At 41.3% G+C, this 24,156-nt stretch overlaps 1 protein-coding gene across 1 annotated transcript; it reads left to right on the plus strand.

Annotated features, from left to right (window-relative positions):
- Positions 1–273: 273 nt before the first annotated feature.
- LOC307123267 (uncharacterized protein) lies at positions 274–24,156 on the plus strand (the record flags this gene model as incomplete). The annotated part of the gene is made up of 6 exons (XM_079811752.1): positions 274–309; positions 5,660–6,208; positions 13,116–13,796; positions 17,278–18,247; positions 18,308–19,172; positions 23,881–24,156. Coding segments are annotated over exons 1-6 (3,342 nt in total). The 5' UTR covers positions 274–308.

Below are 24,156 nucleotides of genomic sequence, written 5' to 3' on the forward strand. Positions count from 1 at the left end.
AATAAAGATAACAATATATTATGATTTTTGACATTTGTTCTTTTGCGAATGACACTCATGTATTAGGTTTTAAATTACTCACAAATGCCAACCTGTAAAATCTGTAGTTTGCATTATTGTCTCAACACTGTTTATTTATTCAATATGGCACCTGTAATTTTGAAATTTGTACAAATTTGTTCATTGTCCTCTAGCTCATTAATTTCCTCCAGCTTCATAATGCAGATAATAATTGTTGATTGTGTTTTCTTTCTTTTTCTCTCATAGAGTGCAAGAGAGCCCAAAGTCCATTTGAGATTCGTCCCAACAGTAAGTGTTTTTTTTTCTTCAGATGTTGGTGGAAACATATTTATATGAATATATATATATATATTATATTTCATATTTATATGAATATAGAACTTGTATTGCTGAACTTAAAGCTGGATAAAACATTCATCATAAATCACCAGACTATTTGTTAGCATGTTCATTATAGATTTTATACTGTCTAAAAAAGATGTTGATAGTTTGATTCAATACTTAAATATTAAGTCAAGTCAAGTCAACTTTATTTATATAGTGCTTTTAACAATGTAGATTGTTTCAAAGCAGCTTTACAGTGTTAAACAGGAAAATAATGAAACAGAATTGTATTCAGCCGTATAGCCATTCCGGAGAAAACAGTGATGTCATCAGCTCATTTCAATTATCATACAGTGACAATGTGGGCTTTAGATCAGTAATTAGATCAGTAATTTAGTTTATATGGTTAATTTAGTTTAATAATTAGATTTATTTGGATATTGAAAAATTTAGTGTCCCCAACTGAGCAAGCCAAGCCAGAGGCAACAGTGGCAAGGAAACCAAAACCCCATTAGGTGACCTAATGGAGAAAAATAAACCTTGGGAGAAACCAGGCTCAGTCGGGGTGCCAGTTCTCCTCTGGCCAATTAACAACCAGCGTATGATTATTATTCTGGCAACTTTACCGGTCATGCTCATAATAGATCGGAATATTCGAAAGATCAGAGGCAACACGCTGGAGACGGGTTTATTGAGGATGATCTGACGATGAAACAATTATTAAATAGGAATAATCGAAAGATCTGAGCCGTCAGGCCCGAGACGGTTTTATTGAGGATGCTGTAGTGATTAAACAATTATTAAATTGTAATATTCGAAAGATCGGAGTCGTCGAGCCGGAGATGGGTTTATTGAGGATGCCGTGTCGATCAGGCAATCTCAGGGGGAGTCTAATTGACACGGTCTCTGCGGACACTTCAGGGTCATGCGTTGGTCATGTCTGGGCGCAGGTCCACCATCTGATCTGGATACGGCCCAGATACGGCTGACTGCAGTAAACCTCAGGATAAACAGAGAGACTAATATTAGCGTAGATGCCATTCTTCCGATGATGTAACGAGTACATCAGGTGTTATGGGAAGTGTTCCCGGTTCCGGCTGACCTAGTTAATGCAGCCTAACAATCATTTAATTGAAAAAGTGTTTTATGTGTATGCCACAGTAAAGAGATGTGTTTTTAGTCTAGATTTAAACTGACTGATTGTGTCTGCTTCCCGAACAATGCTAGGAAGACTGTTCCAGAGTTTAGGTGCTAAATAGGAAAAGGATCGACCGCCTGCAGTTGATTTTGATATTCTCGGTATTATCAATTGGCCAGAATTTTGAGAGCACAGTAGACGTGATATGGGGCGCAACTACCCAGTGCCAATTCGGTATGCAGCAACAATTTTGGCACCCCCAAATAAATAAATAAGTGAGCCGGACATTATCTATGGGCTGTAAATAATAAAGGTTTATTTTAAAGTATATCAGCCACTGTAGGCCTACCATAATTATACATGTAGGCCTAGTATATTATACAGGTATGTACATACATTATTAACAAAGTAAACAAATAAAAAACAGTCACAAATTGACAAACATTAACATTATGATCGGACTCCAATAAAGAAAAGAAAGAAAAGAATCTGAATTTTTATAACGATTCCAAGTAGGAACCGGTTCTCGATGCCCAATACTGTTGCTACCAAACATTCATAAAGCACTATTTAATTCCTACTAAATTGTAACATGTGCCTTTTCACTTGCCCATTTATCTAGTATTGATGGTAATTGCAAAAACTGTCATGCAAATCGGCTGAGGATGGGAACCTGAATTTAAATTTTACTGTAACTGTAATCATAGCGAGATGATTGACAGGACAATAGCGGAGGCACAAGCACAAGATGACTTTTGTTAATAAAAAAAAAAAACACAAACCACAAACTGAGGGTTCCCCGTTTTTAAATAAATCTTTTATTTATTTTTTATAATTCGGGTATAGCAATTTTATGTCATCCGTCTTATTTGTTTTTTTTTAAACAAAAGTTTAATATAGGCCTACGCAAGTTTTTTTTAATTGTACTATTTTATTGTTGTTGTATTTTCATTAAAAATAGGCTAATAACGAACAAAAAAATTAAACATTTGTTTGAAAGTAATTAAAGAGAAAACTATGAGGTAAGCAATATCATATGATCAAGAGTGCTATTTTCCAGAGTAGCCTATCAGCACGATTGCAAAATGCAATATAAATTTTATACAAACCAACTGTAAGACCGCATGAATTCGCTCCAAGGATCTGTAGCGAACCGCGGTGAAGGCCGCACGCGTTCAGTGTCTCAGCTGGAAGAATGGATTTGATTTTAATATTCTTTATCTGACTCCATTTATCATAGTTATCGCATTTAGAAGAGAATCCCAACCGATTGTTTGGTCATCTATATTTGATAGTTAATCATACACTTAATCATTCCGTTTTAACCCTTTGTTGCAATTATACCGTTCCACATTGGAGATAGTTAATAATTACAGATTAATTCAGAAAGGATCAAAATGTAACAATTTATTAACAATCAAGTAAACGTAAAATGTCAATTACATCATAGACATAAATCTCTTCTAAAAGGAAACACAAATTCTAGTTATGGTTACACTCTAAATAGTTTCAAATAGATGTAAACATAAACCATTAATTATGCTCTGTAGGCCTCTGCCTAGAATGTTACCTGTGAGATAGAGAGATAGAGAGAGAGAGAGAGAGAGAGAGAGAGAGAGAGAGAGAGAGAGAGAAAGAGGGAGAGAGCTAAAGAACAGCTCTCTCCAGAGAAAGCCAGAGAAACCAAAAGAGCGAGCTACACATGAAATTCTCTTTTATCCTCTTCCCTGAAGTCACCAAATTCAAATCTGACTCTTGTACCAATCAGACCAAGCCGTGAGACATTTGAAAGTAACCAATCAGACAAAACTTCCCCCATTGTATCAAAGGTGTTAACCATTTGGCCAGCCGGCCAGTCATTCTTTTGTCTTTCTAACTCAACCTGGCCCTTCTGATGGCGTTAAGGGGGAGGGGGTTGAGTCAATTTCAATATCTTGATCACGACGATGGCAGTTAACAGCAAAGCAGATGATTTTGTTCCATCTCAAATATCTTTGATTATTTTCCACCTTACACAACAGTTCAATAAACAACAAGTTGTCAATTTTTACAGTTTTGCTCTTTTTTTCCCAACAAAAATAGATTCAAACAAAGTATAGGTTTCGTTCTGGAATAATTCACCGTTTTTGAACAGTCGGAACAAATTAGTTGAATGATTCTAGAATCCACTCATGCCGCCAACTATACTGGCAGGTTTATAGTTTCATAGGCCTGGAATAATTAAAATTTCCCAACATTTCATATTTTTATAATTCAAATATTATATTTAGAACATAAATCTAAAAATCTCATTACATTATTTAGGCAATTGTAATTAGATTAGATTAGATTAGATTCAACTTTATTGTCATTACACAAGTACAAGTACAAGGCAACGAAATTCAGTTTAGGTCTGACCAGAAGTGCAATAGCAGCAAGTGCAGGATATACAATGGTTGCGTAAGTGCAGGACATGGATATGTACTGAATATATATAAATATGTATAAATAGAGAGATGGTTATTACTATAAACAGAACTGAATTTACAGATGAATATGTACTGTGAATAAATATACAGATGGCTGTTACTATAAACAGAATTTACAAGTGAATATGTCCTATGAATATAATATACAGATGGCTATTACTATAAACAGAATTTTACAGATAGAGGTATACAATAATATGTTAGGCTAATATGAGGAATATAGCAGTGGATTAAGGTAGTGCAATAAATTATGGACAGAGCTATCCGAAAAAAAGTGTAAAAGTGCAGGGAAAGTGGTTGCATATTACAGTTAGAAGTACGGTGCAAAATGCAAATGTAAACATTGGTACTATAAATACAGTCGGCAGTGCAAATGAGCATAATCCAATTAAGATATGGTGGTGCAAAATGCATTACAGTGTAAGTGGATTTTGATAAATGGTAAGATGGATTTTGTTGATACTAATTCATTTAATTCTATAACAGCCATATCGTGGTAAAGTGTAATTACTTAAAAAGATGGTCAACAATATGTAACGTTGCTTTATAAGAGGTGTGCCCTAAAAAGTGAGCATGCAATTTTGAGAACACCAAGGAAAGAGCACATTCTTTTCGTCTGTTTGGATACTTTAAACACAAGTTTGCACTGCCTGTTTGGTTTACCTGTTTAGCCTACACATTAATAACGTCCGTTTTGTCCAACTCATAGCGCACATCCTCGACGCGTGATTTACCATAAGCATGCGTTCTTAACGTGTGCTCTGGGGTCACGGAAAATGGAAATGCACGTTTTTTAAATAGCAAATCACGCGTCGAGGACATGCGCTTTGATATAAAAATGTGTCAAATGCTGGCAAATCGCACGCTTTTGACGTGTCAATGCGCAATCAGACGCCCGCCCAAGCGCAAATGAACACTTTGGCTTGCCATATATCTGAACATTTGGCTCGGCGCCGGCACCCCCACAGGTGCGCCCACTCGCGATATTCCATTATTATCCAAAATTCTATTATGGAATCTTATGAGGGCGCCTACTCTAGCCTGTTAGTCCTCTAAAATGTTATATGATATTGAGGAAATACAGCACAACAGCAGCTACATATAGAAAATATATTTTTATACCATCGCTTTGGCGCCCCCAAGGTGCTGCGCCCCTATGCACCGCATATAGCGCATACCCACTTTTTGCGCCACTGGACGTGATGGAGTATAATGTTTTAAGAGCTCGCTCAAGTACTGGGGACCTAAACCATTTAGCGCTTTGTAAGTAATAAGCAAGATTTTAAAATGTATGCGATGTTTAATAGGCAGCCAGTGCAGTGTTGACAGAACTGGGCTAATATGGTCATACTTCCTGGTTCTAGTAAGTACTCGAGCTGCTGCGTTTTGGACCAGCTGGAGTTTGTTTATTAAGCGAGCAGGGCAACCACCCAGTAGAGCATTACAATAATCTAGCCTTGAGGTCATGAACACATGAACTAACTGTTCAGCATTTTGCATTGAGAGCATGTGCCGTAATTTAGATATATTTTTAAGATGGTAGAATGCAGTTTTACAGATGCTAGAAACAGGGCTTTCAAATGAGAAACATACAACATATATATTGTACATCTATCATTTCACAACGTGTGTGTGTGTGTGTGTGTGTGTGTGTGTGTGTGTGTGTGTGTGTGTGTGTGTGTGTGTGTGTGTGTGTGTGTGTGTTCAGTGAGTGATCTGAGGATTGTCCTGGTGGGGAAGAACGCATCAGAAAACAACAGAGTGGGAAACTTAATCTTAGATAAACAAGTGTTTGGAAAGAAAACATCACAACCTGACGTAGCGACGTTCAGTGAAATAGTGGAGGGAAGAAATATCACAGTTATTAACACAACTAACCTGCTCAAATCAAAAATATCGCTACAAAAAATTACACATAAAATGTCAGAGTTTTCTCCTCCAGAACCTCATGTGATCATTCTGGTGCTACAGCATGAGGATTTTAGCGAGAGGAAAAGAGACAGATTACCTTCAGTGTTGAACTGCTTTGGTGAGCATGCAATGAAGCGCACAATGGTTCTGACTACAGATGATGAGAAATGCAGCGCTAAACAGAAACCTGGAAATGAATTTATTCGAGAAATATCTAAAGAATGTGGAGGAGGATACCTTCAACTTAAAAACATGCAATGCTCTCAAATACTGAAGAAAGTGGATGAAATAATCACTTGTAGTAAATATGAGACACAACAGAGCTCATCATTGCATCAAGTGCACAGTAAGTATTCTTCAGCTGATACCAACTGTTGTCAATAATATTTACAGTGATCACATTCATTTACAACCAAATGTGTCCTGATTTTAAAGGGTAAAACTAAGTATTCTTTTGCTAATTTAAAAGTTTTTATCTAAAAAAATTTAGGTTTTCAAAAAGGTTCCTGGCCTTGATCGAAGATTAGCCAGGTTAGACGCCATATTGAATTTAAAGGGGATGAAAACGCTTTGAGGGATACGCTTACAGTCTTTTGATATATAAAAGTTCTAGATCACAATTATCACAACTCACTCACTATTTTCAAAACTGTTTTAATGGAGTTTTTGTCTACAAAATTTTTCCTGCAGAATGATCTTGTGTCAGCAGAACAATCTATGTTGTTAGAGGCTAAAGGCACAACTTAAGAAAAATGTACTTTTCATTACTCCGATAGTGTATGACTGCATACATCTTTTTTTTTTTTATTCTATTGAAAATGTATGGAGCAACAGATTTTGTGTAAAAAAAAAATTGGTTGATTTTGTTTAAAAATCGTATAATTGTATGGGGTGGCGAGGGTGTATTTTAACCCACAGAGACTGTCTAATAGTACAAAATAGGAAGTCAGGCAGAATGTAAAAGATAATTTATTATATTATATGATTAATATCATATTTTCAAATATGATGGTTTCATTATAAATATGGGCGCGTATTTATCAAGCCTCTGAGAATTACTCATAAGAACAATGCCAAGAATTGACTTGAGAAAAAAATTCTTGACTCAAAGCTGTGCTTAAAAGTTAGTTATTAATGTAACGGATAAATAAGGCAGGATACAATAGCAAGTAAAAGCTCGTTTATTGAGACAGAAGATCGCAGGTAGAAACCAGAAGGCCACTGGAATCACTCGATGATATGGCAGAAGATCGCAGGTAGACACCAGAAAGCCACAAGGATCAGAGCGGTGCGTTGGCAGATGGTCCGGGCAGCACAGGGACGCTGCAGACAACCCAGCTTGGTGACGACGGTGAACACGGTGATGGTGGAACTCCAGGGTGCACACGGAACACAGGAAACAGGCAACGCAGGAACACAACGGGCACAGGCGGGAGAACACACGAGACATCCAAACAAACGCTCTGACAAAGACAAAGAGAACACAGAGAGACTAAATAGGGTGCGCTGATGATCTGCAGCTGGAGCGCTGATCAGCTGCGACAGGTGTAATGATCATCAGCCAACCAGCGGCTCCGCCCCATACAAACACACATACACACACACACACAAGAATGAGATGATGAATTCATGAACCGTGACAGTACCCCTCCCCCTAGGAGCGCCTCCTGACGCTCCCAGGAGAACCTACCTGCTGATTGTAATCATCAATAAGGGAGTGGTCCAGAATGTCCCTAGCAGGAACCCAACTTCTCTCCTCCGGACCGTAACCTTCCCAGTCCACCAGATACTGGAATCCGCGTCCCCTCCGTCTCGAGTCCAGAATACGATTAACCGAATACGTTGGTTCCCCATCTACGAGTCGCGGCGGTGGGGGAACCGGGACTGGCGGATTAAGACGGGAATGAAAAACTGGCTTTAATTTGGAAACATGAAAGGCGGGGTGAATTCTCCTGTACGCTGGAGGAAGTTTGAGGCGGACTGTCACCGGACTAATGATCTTGGTGACAGTGAACGGGCCGATAAATTTGGGAGCAAGTTTATTAGACACGGAGCGGAGCGGAATGTTCTTGGTAGAAAGCCACACTTTTTGACCCACGACGTATACGGGAGGCTTCGACCGGTGGCGATCGGCTTTAGCCTTGGTACGCGCCCCCACCTGGAGCAGAGTCTCACGGGCTCTGGTCCATGTGCGGTGGCACCTCTGGACAAAGGCGTGAGCGGAGGGGACCGCGACTTCGGAATCCAGACTCGGAAAAATAGGTGGCTGGTAACCTAGACTACACTCAAAAGGGGAAAGGCCCGTGGATGACACTGGTAACGCGTTGTGAGCGTACTCCACCATAGAGAGTTGTTGGCTCCAGGATGAAGGATTCTTGGATACCAAACATCGCAACATTCTCTCCAGATCTTGATTGGCTCGCTCAGTTTGACCATTGCTCTGGGGGTGGTAACCCGAAGACAGACTGACCGTCGCCCCTAGTAATCTACAAAACTCTCTCCAAAATTTGGACACAAATTGGGAACCTCTGTCGGAGACCACGTCCATCGGGAGGCCATGTAACCGAAAGACGTGGTCTATAACAGACACCGCTGTCTCCTTGGCTGAAGGTAATTTGGGCAAGGGAATAAAATGTGCTGCCTTCGAGAACCGGTCCACTACGGTTAAAACAACCGTCATGCCATTAGAGGGCGGGAGGGCGGTGACAAAATCTAGCGCAATGTGGGACCATGGTCTCGAAGGAATAGCCAGCGGCTGAAGTAACCCATCAGGAGGTCGATTAGACGTCTTACCAACAGCACAAATTGAGCAAGCCAGGACGAAACTGCGAATGTCGCGAGCCATACATGGCCACCAGAATCGTTGCTTTATTAAACTGCAAGTACGGTTTACTCCTGGATGGCAAGCGATATTGGAACAGTGACCCCATTTAATGACTTCGGACCTCAACTTCTCCGGTACAAATAATCGACTCGGTGGGCATCCGGGCGGAGGCGTTACCCCTTCTAAGGCCAATTTGACCTTCGATTCGACCTCCCATGTGAGTGTAGAGATAACTATCTTCTCTGGCAAAATGCACTCGGGAGTAACCGGGCGTTCGGAAGGATCAAAAATTCGAGATAAGGAGTCGGGTTTGATGTTTTTGGACCCGGGGCGGTACGAGAGAGAAAAGTCAAAACGTCCGAAAAAAAGTGCCCACCGAGCCTGCCTGGAGTTAAGTCTTTTGGCAGATCTAATATATTCGAGGTTCTTATGGTCCGTCCATACTATAAAGGGTACCCCCGACCCTTCTAACCAATGACGCCACTCCTCCAAGGCCAACTTAACTGCCAACAATTCTCTGTTACCAATGTCATAGTTGCGTTCGGCAGGTGTCAAACGGTGGGACAAAAACGCGCAAGGATGCATCTTATCATCCGAAGCAGAGCGTTGGGAAAGGACCGCACCTACCCCCACCTCTGACGCATCGACCTCTACCACGAACTGACGTGCTGGATCAGGGGCTACTAAGATGGGAGCCGAAACAAAGCGGCTTTTGAGGTTGGTGAATACAGCCTCAGCTGTATCGGACCACCTGAACGTCACCCTGGGAGAGGTCAAGGTAGTCAGAGGCGCGGCTAGCTGGCTGAAGTTGCGAATAAAACGCCGATAGAAGTTGGCGAATCCCAGAAACCTCTGTAGGGCCTTACGGGAATCTGGACTTGGCCACTCTACCACAGCCTTAACCCTGTCGGGATCCATACGCATCCCCTCGGATGAAACGATGTATCCTAGGAAAGGAACAGACTGTGCATGAAACGCGCATTTCTCCGCCTTGACAAAAAGCCCATTCTCTAGCAACCTCTGAAGCACTCGTCTGACGTGTTGAACATGTTCCTGGAGAGACGAAGAAAAAATCAATATGTCATCCAGGTAAACATATATGAACTGGTCCACCATGTCTCTCAACACATCATTGACGAGTGCTTGGAAAACCGCTGGGGAGTTGGATAGCCCGAACGGCATCACCAAATATTCAAAATGGCCCCTGGGGGTATTAAATGCGGTTTTCCATTCATCCCCCTCCCTGATGCGAACCAAATGATAAGCGTTACGTAAATCCAATTTTGTGAAAACGGATGCTCCCTGCAACCTCTCAAAGGCTGAAGACATCAACGGTAAAGGATAGGTATTCTTGACCGTGATGTTATTCAGCCCTCGGTAATCAATGCAAGGTCGCAGAGAACCATCCTTCTTCCCCACAAAAAAGAACCCCGCCCCCGCTGGAGAAGAGGAAGGACGGATGAATTTGGAAGCTAGAGAATCAGAAATATATTTCTCCATGACCTCCCTCTCAGGAACAGAAAGAGAGTAAAGCTTGCCTCTAGGCGGAGACTTACCTGGGAGTAAATCTATAGCACAGTCATAGGGACGATGCGGAGGAAGAGAAGCAGCGCGGGACTTACTGAACACTTCCTTCAGGTCGAGGTACTCAGAGGGCACGTTAGACAAATTCACCATCTCCTTCTGAAAAACAGGACGAGACACAGACGAACAGGCAGATACAAGACAAGACTGATAACATCTTTCACTCCACGAAGAAACAGTGTGATGTCCCCAGTCGACCCTAGGATTGTGTTGGACCAGCCAGGGGTGACCGAGGACAACAGGAGCCAGAGGGGAGTCCAGGAGCAGGAAGGAAATCTGTTCAGTGTGGTTGCCAGAAGTGATGAGTGTCAGTGGTCTGGTGGTGAGCGTGATGGGTGGTAATTCCTGACCGTTGAGTGCACTGACGGATAATGTGTCCTTGAGTGGGATGATGGGAATACCCAGTGTGTGAGCCAAAGTCAAGTCCATAAAATTACCTTCCGCCCCCGAATCCAGAAGTGCTTGACAGGGGTGAGACCGGGCTGTCCACAGCAGTCTTACCGGAAGGAGAGTTGAGGATGAGGTCTTATCCACGGAGATCCCGCCCGACAGTAGCCTTCCCTTTACCGCCGGGCTTGGTCTTTTACTGGACAGTTGTTCAGGAAGTGGCCCCCTCTGCCACAATAAAGGCAAAGACCAAGGGATCTCCGTCTCTCTCTCTCCTCCCGGGAAAGCCGAGCACGACCCACCTGCATGGGCTCGGGATCGATGTTGGGACTGACCGCATCACCTCCGCTAGCCTGGGGACCTTCGACACCTCCAGACTGGAAAAACGTCTTGGACTGTCGTTCCAGCCGACTCAGGCGTGCGTCCACCCGTAGTGCTAGATCAATAAGTCCGTCGAGTCTCTCCGGTAGATCTAATGAAAAGATCTCCCTTTGGATGCGGTCAGCCAGCCCATGCAGGAACATGTCCCACTGTGCCTCCTCGTTCCAGTGGCACTCGGCAGCTAGGGTTCTGAACTCGATGGAGTAGTCCGAGACCGAGCGGTTACACTGACGAAGGTCAGCGAGTTGGCGAGCTGCTTCCTTGCCAGCCACCGCCCGGTCAAACACCCGCTTCATCTCCTCAGATAGTGCCTGGAACGAGGAGCAGCATCGATGTTGGTTCTCCCACACCGCCGTTCCCCATAGCGCAGCTCGTCCTGATAGTAGTGTGAGAACGAAAGCCACCTTTGACTCCTCTGTGCTGAACGTAAGCGGTTGGAGAGCAAAAAACATGGAACATTTGGTTAGGAATGCTCTACAATAGTTTGTCTCACCAGCGTAACTCTCCGGAGTGGGTAATCGTGGTTCGTGCTGGCGATTGATGGTAGATGGTGTGGGGGGAATCGGCGGTGGGCTGGGCACAGCGGGACTGACGAGTTGTTGTATTCGTTGGGTCAGCTCGGACACCTGTGCTACCAATACCTGCACCGCTCGTCCTGTGACAGCCAGATTTTCCTCCTGTTGGTCCATTCTGGAACTGCTGTGAGTTAGGTACTCGTTGAGATCAGATGAACTTGCTGTATCCATAATGGTCAGAGCGTTCTGTAACGGATAAATAAGGCAGGATACAATAGCAAGTAAAAGCTCGTTTATTGAGACAGAAGATCGCAGGTAGAAACCAGAAGGCCACTGGAATCACTCGATGATATGGCAGAAGATCGCAGGTAGACACCAGAAAGCCACAAGGATCAGAGCGGTGCGTTGGCAGATGGTCCGGGCAGCACAGGGACGCTGCAGACAACCCAGCTTGGTGACGACGGTGAACACGGTGATGGTGGAACTCCAGGGTGCACACGGAACACAGGAAACAGGCAACGCAGGAACACAACGGGCACAGGCGGGAGAACACACGAGACATCCAAACAAACGCTCTGACAAAGACAAAGAGAACACAGAGAGACTAAATAGGGTGCGCTGATGATCTGCAGCTGGAGCGCTGATCAGCTGCGACAGGTGTAATGATCATCAGCCAACCAGCGGCTCCGCCCCATACAAACACACATACACACACACACACAAGAATGAGATGATGAATTCATGAACCGTGACAATTAAGCATCTCAATCATAATTTAAGTGATGTGTAAGACTAAATCTTAAAGGTTAGTTCATCCCCAAAAATGAAAAAATGTCCTTTATTCCTCACCCTCATGCCGTTCCACAGCCGTAAGACCTCTGTTCCTCTTCGGATGTGTTGTGTTGAAATCTGAGGGCTCAGTGAGGCCTGCATAGAGAGCAAAGCAATTTACACTCTCAAGATCCATTAATGTGCTAAACACATATTTAAATCAGTCCGTGTGAGTAAAGTGGTTCAATATTGATATTATAAAGCCACGAGAATATTTTTGGTGTGCCACAAAAAAACGAAATAATGACTTATATAGTGATAACCAATTTCAAAACACTGCTTCATGAAGCTTCGGAGCGTATCGAATCAGCGAGTCGATTCATGATTCGGATCGGCAAAGTCACGTGATTTCAGCAGTTTGGCGGTTTGACACGCGATCCGAATCATGAATCGACTCGCTGATTCAATACACTCCGAAGTGTATCTTGAGAGTGTAATTGCTTTGCTCCCTATGGAGGCGTCAATGAGCCATCAGATTTCAATGCAAATGTCTTTATTTGTGTTCCGAAGATGAACGGAGGTCTTACGGGTGTCGAACGGCATGAGGGTGAGGAATAAATGACATTATTTTCATTTTTGGGTGAACTAATCGTTTAAGTGTCAGTCTTAGAGTTGATTCAAGACACTGCTGTGCCACATTTGGATGATGTGATCACTGAATAGATGTCCTTATTTAAGAATATTCTCAGATAAATTCACTTTGAATGGTCTATTGACACTTTGTTTTTCAGTGCCAATTGTATATAGCAGTTCTGAAAAACAAAAGCTGATCTTGGCGGTATGTGGCTGTAATGAAGCCTCAAAATCAAAACTTTTACTGGGGGAAAAGATGGCCATATCAGCGAAGCAAGAGTTCAGAACTGTGTATGTGATGGAGGAGATGATACATGGTCGTCTGATCAGTCTGGTGGATCTTCCAGCTCTCAATCAGCTCTCAGAGGAGGAAGTGATGCGTCAGACTCTCCGCTGTGTGTCTCTCTGTGATCCTGGAGTTCATGTTTTCCTCCTCATTGTTCCTGTTGCTCCACTGACTGATGAAGACAAAGCAGAAATAGAGAAAATTATAAGAATATTTGACTCTAGAGAGCACTTCATTCTGGTCTTCACCACAAGTCTCTCTGTTGAAGGACCAGTGACAGATTTAATCAAATCCAGAGCAGAATCCCAGAGATTAATTGGCCTTTTTGGGGGTCAGTACAGAGTGATGGGGTTAAATGAACCTGAAGACTCAAGTCAGATCCCAGATCTACTGGATTATATAGAGAGCATGAAGATTGAACCCTATTCACCACAGATGTATGTGAAAGCTCAAGAGAACAGAGTCAGATGTGAAACAGAGGAGAAATATAAAGAAGAACTGAAGAGAATGGAGATTGAAATCAAAGATTTAAAGCAGAAGATTCAGTCAGAGGGTGAGTGTATTTACTATTAAAAATACAGTTAAACCTTCCAGTAAAAAAATGGCCAAATTCTGACAGTAACATACTATTTACCATTAAAACACTAATATACTGTAGAAAACAATTCATTCTGGGTAATCTTTCTCATTTTTGAGAAAGTAGCAGTGATGAAGACGAACCCACCGGCTCGCTTTCAGGGAAGAATTGTGAGTGCGTAAAGGGATGTAAAAATGATGGCGCACTCGCAAAAGCACTTTGTGCAATGTGGAATTTATTGTGTCAGAGAGGTTCGTCCACAGTGAAAAAAAAAAATCGCTTGCTCGTTCCGTTTGGCCATAGACAGTAAAAGACACAGCAACCCCATAGACTTGCACGGGATATGTGATGGGAAAAGGGAGTAGAGTGAGTTCGGCAAAAGGTGGATTCAAACCGTGGGTCGATCTGCTTCAAAACATTGTGTCATGTGTCTTAATATTTGTACTTAACGTAAATGGCATCTACTCCAGTAATTTTTTTCTGAGAGGACCCACCCACAATTGTTTTGCTTCCGACGCCCATGTATATGTCACGGCTCACACACAGGTAGGGATGGCTGACGCGAAACAGACGTTTCGGGGCTTTGCCGAGGTCCCGAAGCGCAGATGTTTCGAAACACTGCTCCGAACTGTGATTCGAAACACCCATGTCACGTGACTATGGCTAAATGAAGCTTCGAAGTGTTTCATCAGGTGGCGCCTGTCGAAACTGCGTTGATTAAAGGGGTTGGGAACAAACCACACAGTCACACATCTGTATGAACCTAATTCACCACAGTTTAAAAGTGAAGTTAATCCATCTTCACCTGGTGGGTTTTTGTGAGAGGAGAGAGATTTTGTGATAGCAGTGATTTTGTGATAAGTGAGATTTATAGTGCGCTTTGGTTAGTTAGGCTATATTTAGGCTAGATTTAAATGAGATATATTGACTGATACAGTGACAGATAGGATAGATATAGAGACACATTCATATGTTAGATAGTGACAGATAGCACAGCATAAGTGAGAGATATAGTATTATATAGATTCATAGGTGATATATAGATAGATATATTAATAGAATAGATACAAATGGAGGCTCCACATAAGATATGCCGTACATTTTTTTATTGCTGAACAGATAATCATTTACAAACAGCATGGCAATAACAGAACATTTTTGTATTACAAAATACAGATCATGTGCTTGAAAGTACAGTAGAAAAATATATCAGGCAAATCAAAATAAAAGAAACAAAAAACATTAAAGGGGCTATGGTTTGAAGATCATTTTCTTCTATAATGGAAAAAGACTGATTGCATTTTCATAACTTTGAGGGCTTTTGTATAAGAGTTAAACTCATTATGTAATTAATAAAATCGTGGTTTCACCTTTAAGAACTTGCATTTGTGTATATAAAATTTTCCCAGCATGAGGATGTTGTTAATCAGGAAGTTATCTTTGTTATTGTCCATTACAAGAGATGCCGTACATCTGTGGTGTGGGAGCATTTCCACTTGGAAACACCAAATAATTGTGAGATGTGTGTATTTTGATAGGCAGCTAGCCTTGATGCACCATTTGAGGAGCACTCATCCTTGCATTTTAGAGGGTGCAGAGGACAACAAGTGTCCCATGTGAGAGGATTTTTTTAAAGGCTGGAGAAATTATATGTAAAAATAGAAGTCAGCTAACTCCTTATTATATATTAACAGCAGAGCAAATTATATTTTTGAATAAAAATGTTATGTAACAAATGTGACACATTGTGGCTTTATTTATTTTATTAATGTTAAATTTTCATGACCACAAAAAAAAAACTATAGTTAATCACAATGAGGAGGCTGCAAGTTACACAACCAAGATCATGTAGTTGTCAGACAGATGTTAAAAACTTTTTTTTTTTTTTTTTTAATGGCTCATTGTCATGGTATTTCAGATCAATACATGTAAGTGACCACTAGATGTCGCCGTAGAGACGGGTGTCGGATTGATTCGAAGCTTCGAAACAATATGGCACATTTGCTTCAACTGCTTCAGTGTTTCACGAAGCCTCGGTCTGCCCATCACTACACACAGGAAACTGTAAGATCCATTTGCAGTATCTTTATTAGGGTAATCCGTACTCACAACCAGTGCAGGCAAGGGTAAAACTCCAAAATGTCAATCCAAACACAAGAAACCAGTGAACCAGACCTTGACAGTGACGTGACATAGCAAGGACTCCATGACAACACTGAACCAAACAGGGTATATATACACACACACACACACAGATACTAACAAGGTGACGGGAAACAGCTGTGTGCAATGATCAATGAGTGACAGACAGGATGATGGGAAATGTAGTATAGGAGTGAATGACACCGTGGGGAAGGAGGACCTCTAGTGGTTACCCGGGGAAACACAAACCCGACACTGTGACATAACCCCCCCCCCGCCCCTCTCCCCCCGTACGGAGCGGCTACCAGACGCTCCAAGACACAACTACAAAACAAAACAAGAGTCCAGGAGGGAGGTGGAATGGTGGAGGATCAGGGGGAGGGATGGGGGAAGTATATAATGAATAGTATATAATTATAAGTATATAATTTCTCCAGCCTTTGAAAAAATGCTCTCACAAGGGAAACTTGTTGCTGCCATGCACAAATATTTTTTTTAAGTACACAAATATTTAAGTACATACAAAGAGGGAAAATTACTGCTATCACAAAATCTCTCTCCTCTCACAAAAACCCAGTAGGTGAAGATGGAAGATGGATAACTTCACTTTTAAACTGTAGGGAATGAGGTTCATACAGATGTGCGATTGTGTGGTTTGTTCCCAACCCTTATAATCAACACAGTTTCGACAGGCTTCATGAAAGCTTCATTTAGCCATAGTCACATGACATGGGTGTTTCAAATCACAGCTCGGAGCAGTGTTTCGAAACATCGCTTCGGGATCTCGACAAAACACTGAAACGTCAGTATCGCTTCAGCCATCCCTAGAAAGGACCGGGACATGGATATGGATGAGAAAATGGAGAAATGGGTGAACGTCAAGTCAAGTCAACTTTATTTATATAGCGCTTTTTACAATGCAGGTTGTTTCAAAGCAGCTTCACAGTGTTAGACAGGAAAATAATGCAACATAATTTGATTTGGCCGTACAGCCGCTCCGGAGAAAATGGCAATGTCATCAGCTTATTTCAATTATCAAACAGTGACAATGTGGGCATATTTAGTTTATATAGATAATTAGTAAGTAAGTAATTTAGTTTATATAGATAATTTTGTTTACTAATTAGATTTATTTGGATAATTAGTTTAAAATGTGTGTCCCCCAACTGAGCAAGCCAAGTCATAGGCGTGTCCATGTGCTATCAGCATTGCATGTGCACTCAACTGACTTTATTGTCAGTATATGCCCTGTCATTTTTTTTCTACTTTCTTAACATGGATTCTTACCAACTTGTGTGTGCATTCTTACCAACAGGTACTGGAGGTGAAGCAGACGATCAGGAGTGTCTGAGGATTGTGCTGATCGGAAAGACAGGAAATGGAAAGAGTGCAACAGGAAACACTATTCTGGGAAGAAATGAGTTTCACAGCAAAGCAAGGCCAGATTCAGTGACGACTGTGTGTCAGAAGGCAGTTAGTTCAGTTGATGGTCGATCAGTAGCTGTTGTTGATACTCCAGGCATCTTTGACACGACACTGACAAATGAACAAGTGATAGAAGAAATAGTGAAATGTGTTTCAATGTCAGCACCTGGACTTCATGTGTTTGTCATTGTGTTGAGTGTGGGAAGATTCACAAAGGAAGAAACAGACACTGTAGATCTGATAAAGAAGATCTTTGGTCATGAAGCTGCTCAGTTCAGCATCGTTCTGTTCACTAGAGGAGACGATCTTGATGAAACTATAGAGAATTATGTTAGCAATTATAACTCCCCAGAACTGAAGAAACTGATCCGAGATTGTGGAAACAGATTCCTGGCTTTCAATAACAGAGAAAAACAAGACAGAACTCAAGTGATTCAACTGTTTAACATGATAGAAGAGCTGAAGAATAGTAATCAGGGCAGATACTTCACTAACAGCATGTTTGAGGAGGCAGAGATGTCCATTAAAACGAAAATGGAGGAAATACTGAAAGAGAGAGAGAGAGAAATGCAGGAACAGAGAGAAGAATTACAAACTAAATATGAGATGGAAATGAAAGACATGATGAAGAGACTCGAAGATGAGAAACAAAGAGCAGAGGAGAAGAGAATGAAAATGGAGAATCAATTCAGAGAAAAAGAGGAAAATCTCAGAAAAGAGTTTGAAGAGAAAGAGAACAAAACAGAACAGAAGAAACGAGAGATTGAAAACCAGAAACGATCAGAAGAGGAAAAACAAAGAGCTGAATATGATCAGAAAATAGAAGAGATGAAGAGAGAGATTGAAGATCAGAAATCGGAGTATGAAAAACAACAAAAAGAAAGAGAAGAAGAAGACAGAAAGAGAGAAGAGAAATACAGACTAGATCAAGAAAAGATGAAAAATGAACAAGAACAAATTATAGCAGAATTACGAATTAAAGAAGAAGAGGAAATAAAGAAGAGAGATTTGGAGGAGAAAAAGAGGAATGAAGAAGAAGAGGAAGGGAGAAAGAGATGGAAAAGAAAAATAAAGGAGGCTGAAAATGACAGAAAAGACACTCAAGAGGAAATTAAACGACAGCAGAAAGAATGGGAGGAAGAGAAGAAACGACAGATGAGAGAACGAGAGGAAGATGAAAGGAAGAGAAAAGAGAAACACGAGGAACAGCTGAGAGAAAAACAAGAAGAACTGGAGAAAATGAGAAAGAGATTTGAAAGAGAGAGAGAAGAAGAAAGACAGAAGATAGAAGAGGAGAGACAGAAACAGAGAAGAGAAAGAGAAGAAAAGGAGAGAGAATATAAAGACAAGAAAATTGAAATGGAACAACATTATGAACGACTGGAGCGAGAGAGAAAAGAGTTGGAGAGAAGAAGACGAGAAGATGATGAGAGACGAGAAGAAGAGAGAAAGAGATGGAAGAAAATGATTGATGATCTGAAACAAGATCAAGAAGAAGAGATTAGGAGAAGAGAAAAAGAGAAGAAGAAGAGGAAAGAAAAAGAAAAAGAGCGAGATGAAATAAAAAAGGAATATGAGGAGAAAATAAAAGATATGAAAAAGAAACATGAAGATGAAGCCAGAGAACAAGCAGTGTTGAAGAAAAGAAAACTGCAGCATGTTCTGGAGCTCGATGCGATGCTTAAAGAGCGTCAAAAACAGCAGAGATTATTGGAAAAACTCTATAAGCACCTTGAAGACGAGAAAGATGAAGAAATAAAAGAGCTAAAACAAGAACTTGAAAAAGTGAAAAATAGATCAGACTGTGTCATTCAGTGATTGTTTTCAGAGAATAAAGATGACTGTAGGCAATATTAATGCTTCCTTTTTATTTTTTATAGTTACCTTAAGATTTTCTTTTTCTCATTTCTTGCTGGCAAAATTAGAATTTAGCATTATAAGCCATTGCTACCAATTCGCCTTATTCACCTCGAATGTCTTAGCTAGTGCTCTTTGGAAAAAATCCAACAGAGGACAAACCTTTCATGTTTAAGGGTCTAATTGTCATTGCGCCCTCAGGTGAAGTGACTTACTATATACAGGTTCCATATCTGACAAGGAGATTACAAAACATCAGGTATCCTTTCTGTGCCAATGTTATGTAAATATCTACAACTGTAATGTTAATCTCCACAAATATATTCGAACCTTGTTTAATAAATGCTTATCTTTTTCTGAATGTGTACAAAACCTTAACCATTAGGCCCTATTATTGTTCATTTTTAGGAATCTATACAAAACTCTCACTGTTATTATTGTTCATCTTTACAAATTAATACAACACCTTAACCGTTATTATCGGTATTGTTCATTTTTGTTAATTTATACAAAACTTTTTTAACAAATCTGACCTAGTAATCACTTCACATGCTCTTTGATATACCTATAACTGATTTTATTATATTTTTTTTATGTGTGGGAGATATGTGTATGTATAAGCTACTGGATCTCCCTCCGAATGAATAAAATGTCCATTTATATAAAGAATAAAGTACAATTTTATTACACATGGATGATGTCCTTCATAACTTTATAACTTAGTATACAGGAACCAGAACTGGTCAGAACATCAGAAAGAGGTCATTCAAAAACATTGATAGGCACACTGGTCTAGGTTTGTAAAGGTAACTTTGTACATAGTTATTGGTTTGGAGGAATACAGTCAAATGGCCTGCTTGTAATACTGTGAGTATGGAAAAAGAACTGGAACATTTAGAAAATATTAGAAAACAGGCTATTCAAAACATTGATAGACACACTGGTCCTGATTCCAGAAAGCAGGTTATGTGACATACCCGGGTATGTTTAAGAGTAAGTAAGCGGATAACCTCAACTTTCGGTTTCCACAAAAGAGGAAAATAAGTATTTGAACACTCTGCTATTTTGCAAGTTCGCCCACTTAGAAATCATGGAGGGGTCTGAAATTGTCATTGTAGGTGCATGTCCACTGTGAGAGACATAATCTAAAAAAAAAAAAATCCAGAAATCACAATGTATGTTTTTTTAACTATTTATTTGTATGATACAGCTGCAAATAAGTATTTGAACAGCTGAGAAAATCAATGTTAATATTTGGTACAGTAGCCTTTGTTTGCAATTACAGAGGTCAAACGTTTCCTGTAGTTTTTCACCAGGTTTGCACTGCAGGAGGGATTTTGGCCCACTCCTCCACACAGATCTTCTCTAGATCAGTCAGGTTCCTGGCCTGTCGCTGAGAAACACGGAGTTTGAGCTCCCTCCAAAGATTCTCTATTGGGTTTAGGTCTGGAGACTGGCTAGGCCACGCCAGAACCTTGATATGCTTCTTACAGAGCCACTCCTTGGTTATCCTGGCTGTGTGCTTCGGGTCATTGTCATGTTGGAAGACCCAGCCTCGACCCATCTTCAATGCTCTAACTGAGGGAAGGAGGTTGTTCCCCAAAATCTTGCAATACATGGCCCCGGTCATCCTCTCCTTAATTCAGTGCAGTCGCCCTGTCCCATGTGCAGAAAAACACCCCCACAGCATGATGCTACCACCCTCATGCTTCACAGTAGGGATGGTGTTCTTGGGATGGTACTCATCATTCTTCTTCCAAACATGTTTAGAGGAATTATGATCAAAAAGTTCTATTTTGGTCTCATCTGACCACATGACTTTCTCCCATGACTCCTCTGGATCATCCAAATGGTCATTGGCAAACTTAAGACGGGTCTGGACATGTGCTGGTTTAAGCAGGGGAACCTTCCGCGCCATGCATGATTTCAAACCATGACGTCTTAGTGTATTACCAACAGTAACCTTGGAAACGGTGGTCCCAGCTCTTTTCAGGTCATTGACCAGCTCCTCCCGTGTAGTCCTGGGCTGATTTCTCACCTTTCTTAGGATCATTGAGACACCACGAGGTGAGATCTTGCATGGAGCCCCAGTCCGAGGGAGATTGACAGTCATGTTTAGCTTCTTCCATTTTCTAATGATTGCTCCAACAGTGGACCTTTTTTCACCAAGCTGCTTGGCAATTTCCCCGTAGCCCTTTCCAGCCTTGTGGAGGTAAATTTTGTCTCTAGTGTCTTTGGACAGCTCTTTGGTCTTGGCCATGTTAGTAGTTGGATTCTTACTGATTTTATGGGGTTGACAGGTGTCTTTATGCAGGGTGTCTAAAATAGCAGGGTCTTAAATAGCAGGGTGTTCAAATACTTATTTTCCTCACTGTAACTTTCAGGATATGCAAGTAACCATGGCAACTCACTCTCTGACCATAACCTGCTCCAGAGCAGCTCATGATCCAGGGTTAGTTTGCTTAAGAGGTATTCAGATGTGTTTTATATAATTAATTTAGTTATTAATATAACCAAATGTGTTTCAGTTATATAATATACAATATTATATAGTCATTCTAAATTAAAAATAAGTTTAAATGTTAATTAAAATATATGTATTATTTTTTTATTGTCATCACACATGGATCTGCATTCAATTAATTAGCATCAAACAAACAATATAATTCTTATTTTCAGTGAATAAAGATTACTTATTAAATAAAGACATTGAAAAATTGATTGCATAACCACCAAATAGGTGGCGATGTGCACTAAGTAGGTTATGTAAATCGCTGTTAAACAAAACAAGAAGAGGAAGTAACGTCTGTTTCCATGGTGAATCAGAGATTCGTCTGATTAAGCAAGATTTGGGTTAATCAACCGAGAGCTCAAGGTATATGTGACGATAAGTTAACTTTGCTTTCTGGAATACCCCCCAGAACATTAGAGATTACATTAGGAACAAACAATTAAAAAACTTTTAACAAAAGAACAGATTATCAGTGATTTTACATGATTTTGTTACACACAGCAGGCAGAAAGTGGGTGAAAAAGAATGTGACTGACACCCAGGGCCCTTGATGGAATGTGCCAGGCTTGAGGCAATAACGTCTTGCAAGAAATTGGGGGGCAGACGTGTAGCCCATCTTGACAAAGTGAGCCAGAGTATTGAGCTTAACAGTAATAAACTCTAAGTTAAAAAACAGTTATATAATGAAAACAGTCGTGGCCTAATGGTTAGAGAGTCGGACTTGTAACCCGAAGGTTGCGGGTTTGAGTCTCAGGTGCGGCAGGAATTGTTGATGGGGGGAGTGAATAACCAGTGCTCTCCTCCACCCTCAATACCACGACTGAGGTGAGACCCTTGAGCAAGGCACCAAACCCCCAACTGCTCCCCGGCTGCCGCAACAATATGGCTGCCAACTGCTCCGGGTGTGTTTGCACTTGGATGGGTTAAATGCAGAGCACAAATTCCAAGTATGGGTCACCATACTTGGCCACACAACACTTCACTTTTTCACTTTCAAAACACTGTTGCCAGCAGTTTACCGTAAAATTGAGTTTTGTGTGTCACCATTGTGATGAAGAGTAGAGCAGTCTGTGGGTTGTTCTGTCTGTTTAATCCCTTAAGACACAACTGACTATTTACATTAATTTCGTGTCATAAAAGCATTATGAGATTAGAGTACGTTAAAAAACTACACGGAGTCGGACTCGTGCACAGCCGCATGTGCGAGCGCTCTTCACCAAACACGCGTGAGCATTTGAAGTTGAAAGCAGCTTCTGTCAGTGAGTTTCATATTTCTATATATAAGACATAAATGATGCCTTCGTAGCGAATTTGTAAGGAAAATATTGGCGGATGAGTCCGCACACTATTAATATTATGCTCACATTACTAGCACGTTATAATATTAGTTTATACATTTAAATGGCAGTTGGCCAATTTAAGGAAGTCGGTTTTTTCAAATGAAATGAGTTTCACTCAAGTTTTTATTTAATGCATATTTTTTGGTTGTGGCGGGCAGCGAGGCTGAGGGACCATGAGAACGGGACGAGGCCACGCTCATCAGGGGAGATGGGCGCCAGCTGCGTGCTGTAGCGGTCTCGTGGCTCAGTGAGGAGTGACAGGAGTATAAAGGAGGAGCGACGACAGTGAAGGACGAGAGAGGACCAGGCCTGGATTTTGCGTTTTATTTACGTTTTGTTATGTGTGTGCGCTGCAGTCGTCTGTGAGGGGCTGCCGCTTTTACTTTCATTTTGTGTTCATTTGTTTTATTGAAGTGTGTTGAATGTTCGCCGGTTCCTGCCTCCTTCTTCCCATACAAACAAACTGTACTACAGTGGTGCCGAAGCCCGGGAGGAAGGAGGGACATGCTGTCGAAGAGCCCTCGCTGCTGCGGGGGATCGCGGTGCCGAGGAATTCGTTGGCAGCGCGGATGAGAGAAGACGAAGCGGTGGTGCTGGAGCGGATGAATGTTGGTGGGACGGAAAGGGGGGGGGGGGGGGGGTTGTAGAGCGCAGTCTCGGGAGTGCCCCCCGGCCTGCGAAGGGCGTTGGGGGTATGTGGCGACAATGGTATTTTTACAATTTTTTTTATAAAAAAACCTTGTAAGGTCTGACGGCTGTGTTTTGTCCTCATAATGATTACAAGACTAAAGATCAGACGCAGGTTTCTGAGCTGCTGGATAAGATTGACTGTATGGTGACAGCAAATGGAGGGAGTTTCTACACCAATGAGATGTTCCAGCTGGTGGAGAAGAACATCAAAGAGAGACAAGAGAGAATAATGAACGAGAAAGAAGAAGAGCTGAGAGCCAAAAATCAAGCAGAGCTAGAACAAATGAAGGAAACAATTGAGAGAGAAAGACAAGAAATGCAGAATGAACTGAGAAAAATAGAAGAAGAGATCAAGAAAGAAACAGATTAG

The sequence above is a fragment of the Gobio gobio genome (genome assembly GCF_949357685.1).
Source record: "Gobio gobio genome assembly, chromosome: 1".
Classification (NCBI taxonomy): Eukaryota; Metazoa; Chordata; class Actinopteri; order Cypriniformes; family Gobionidae; genus Gobio; species Gobio gobio.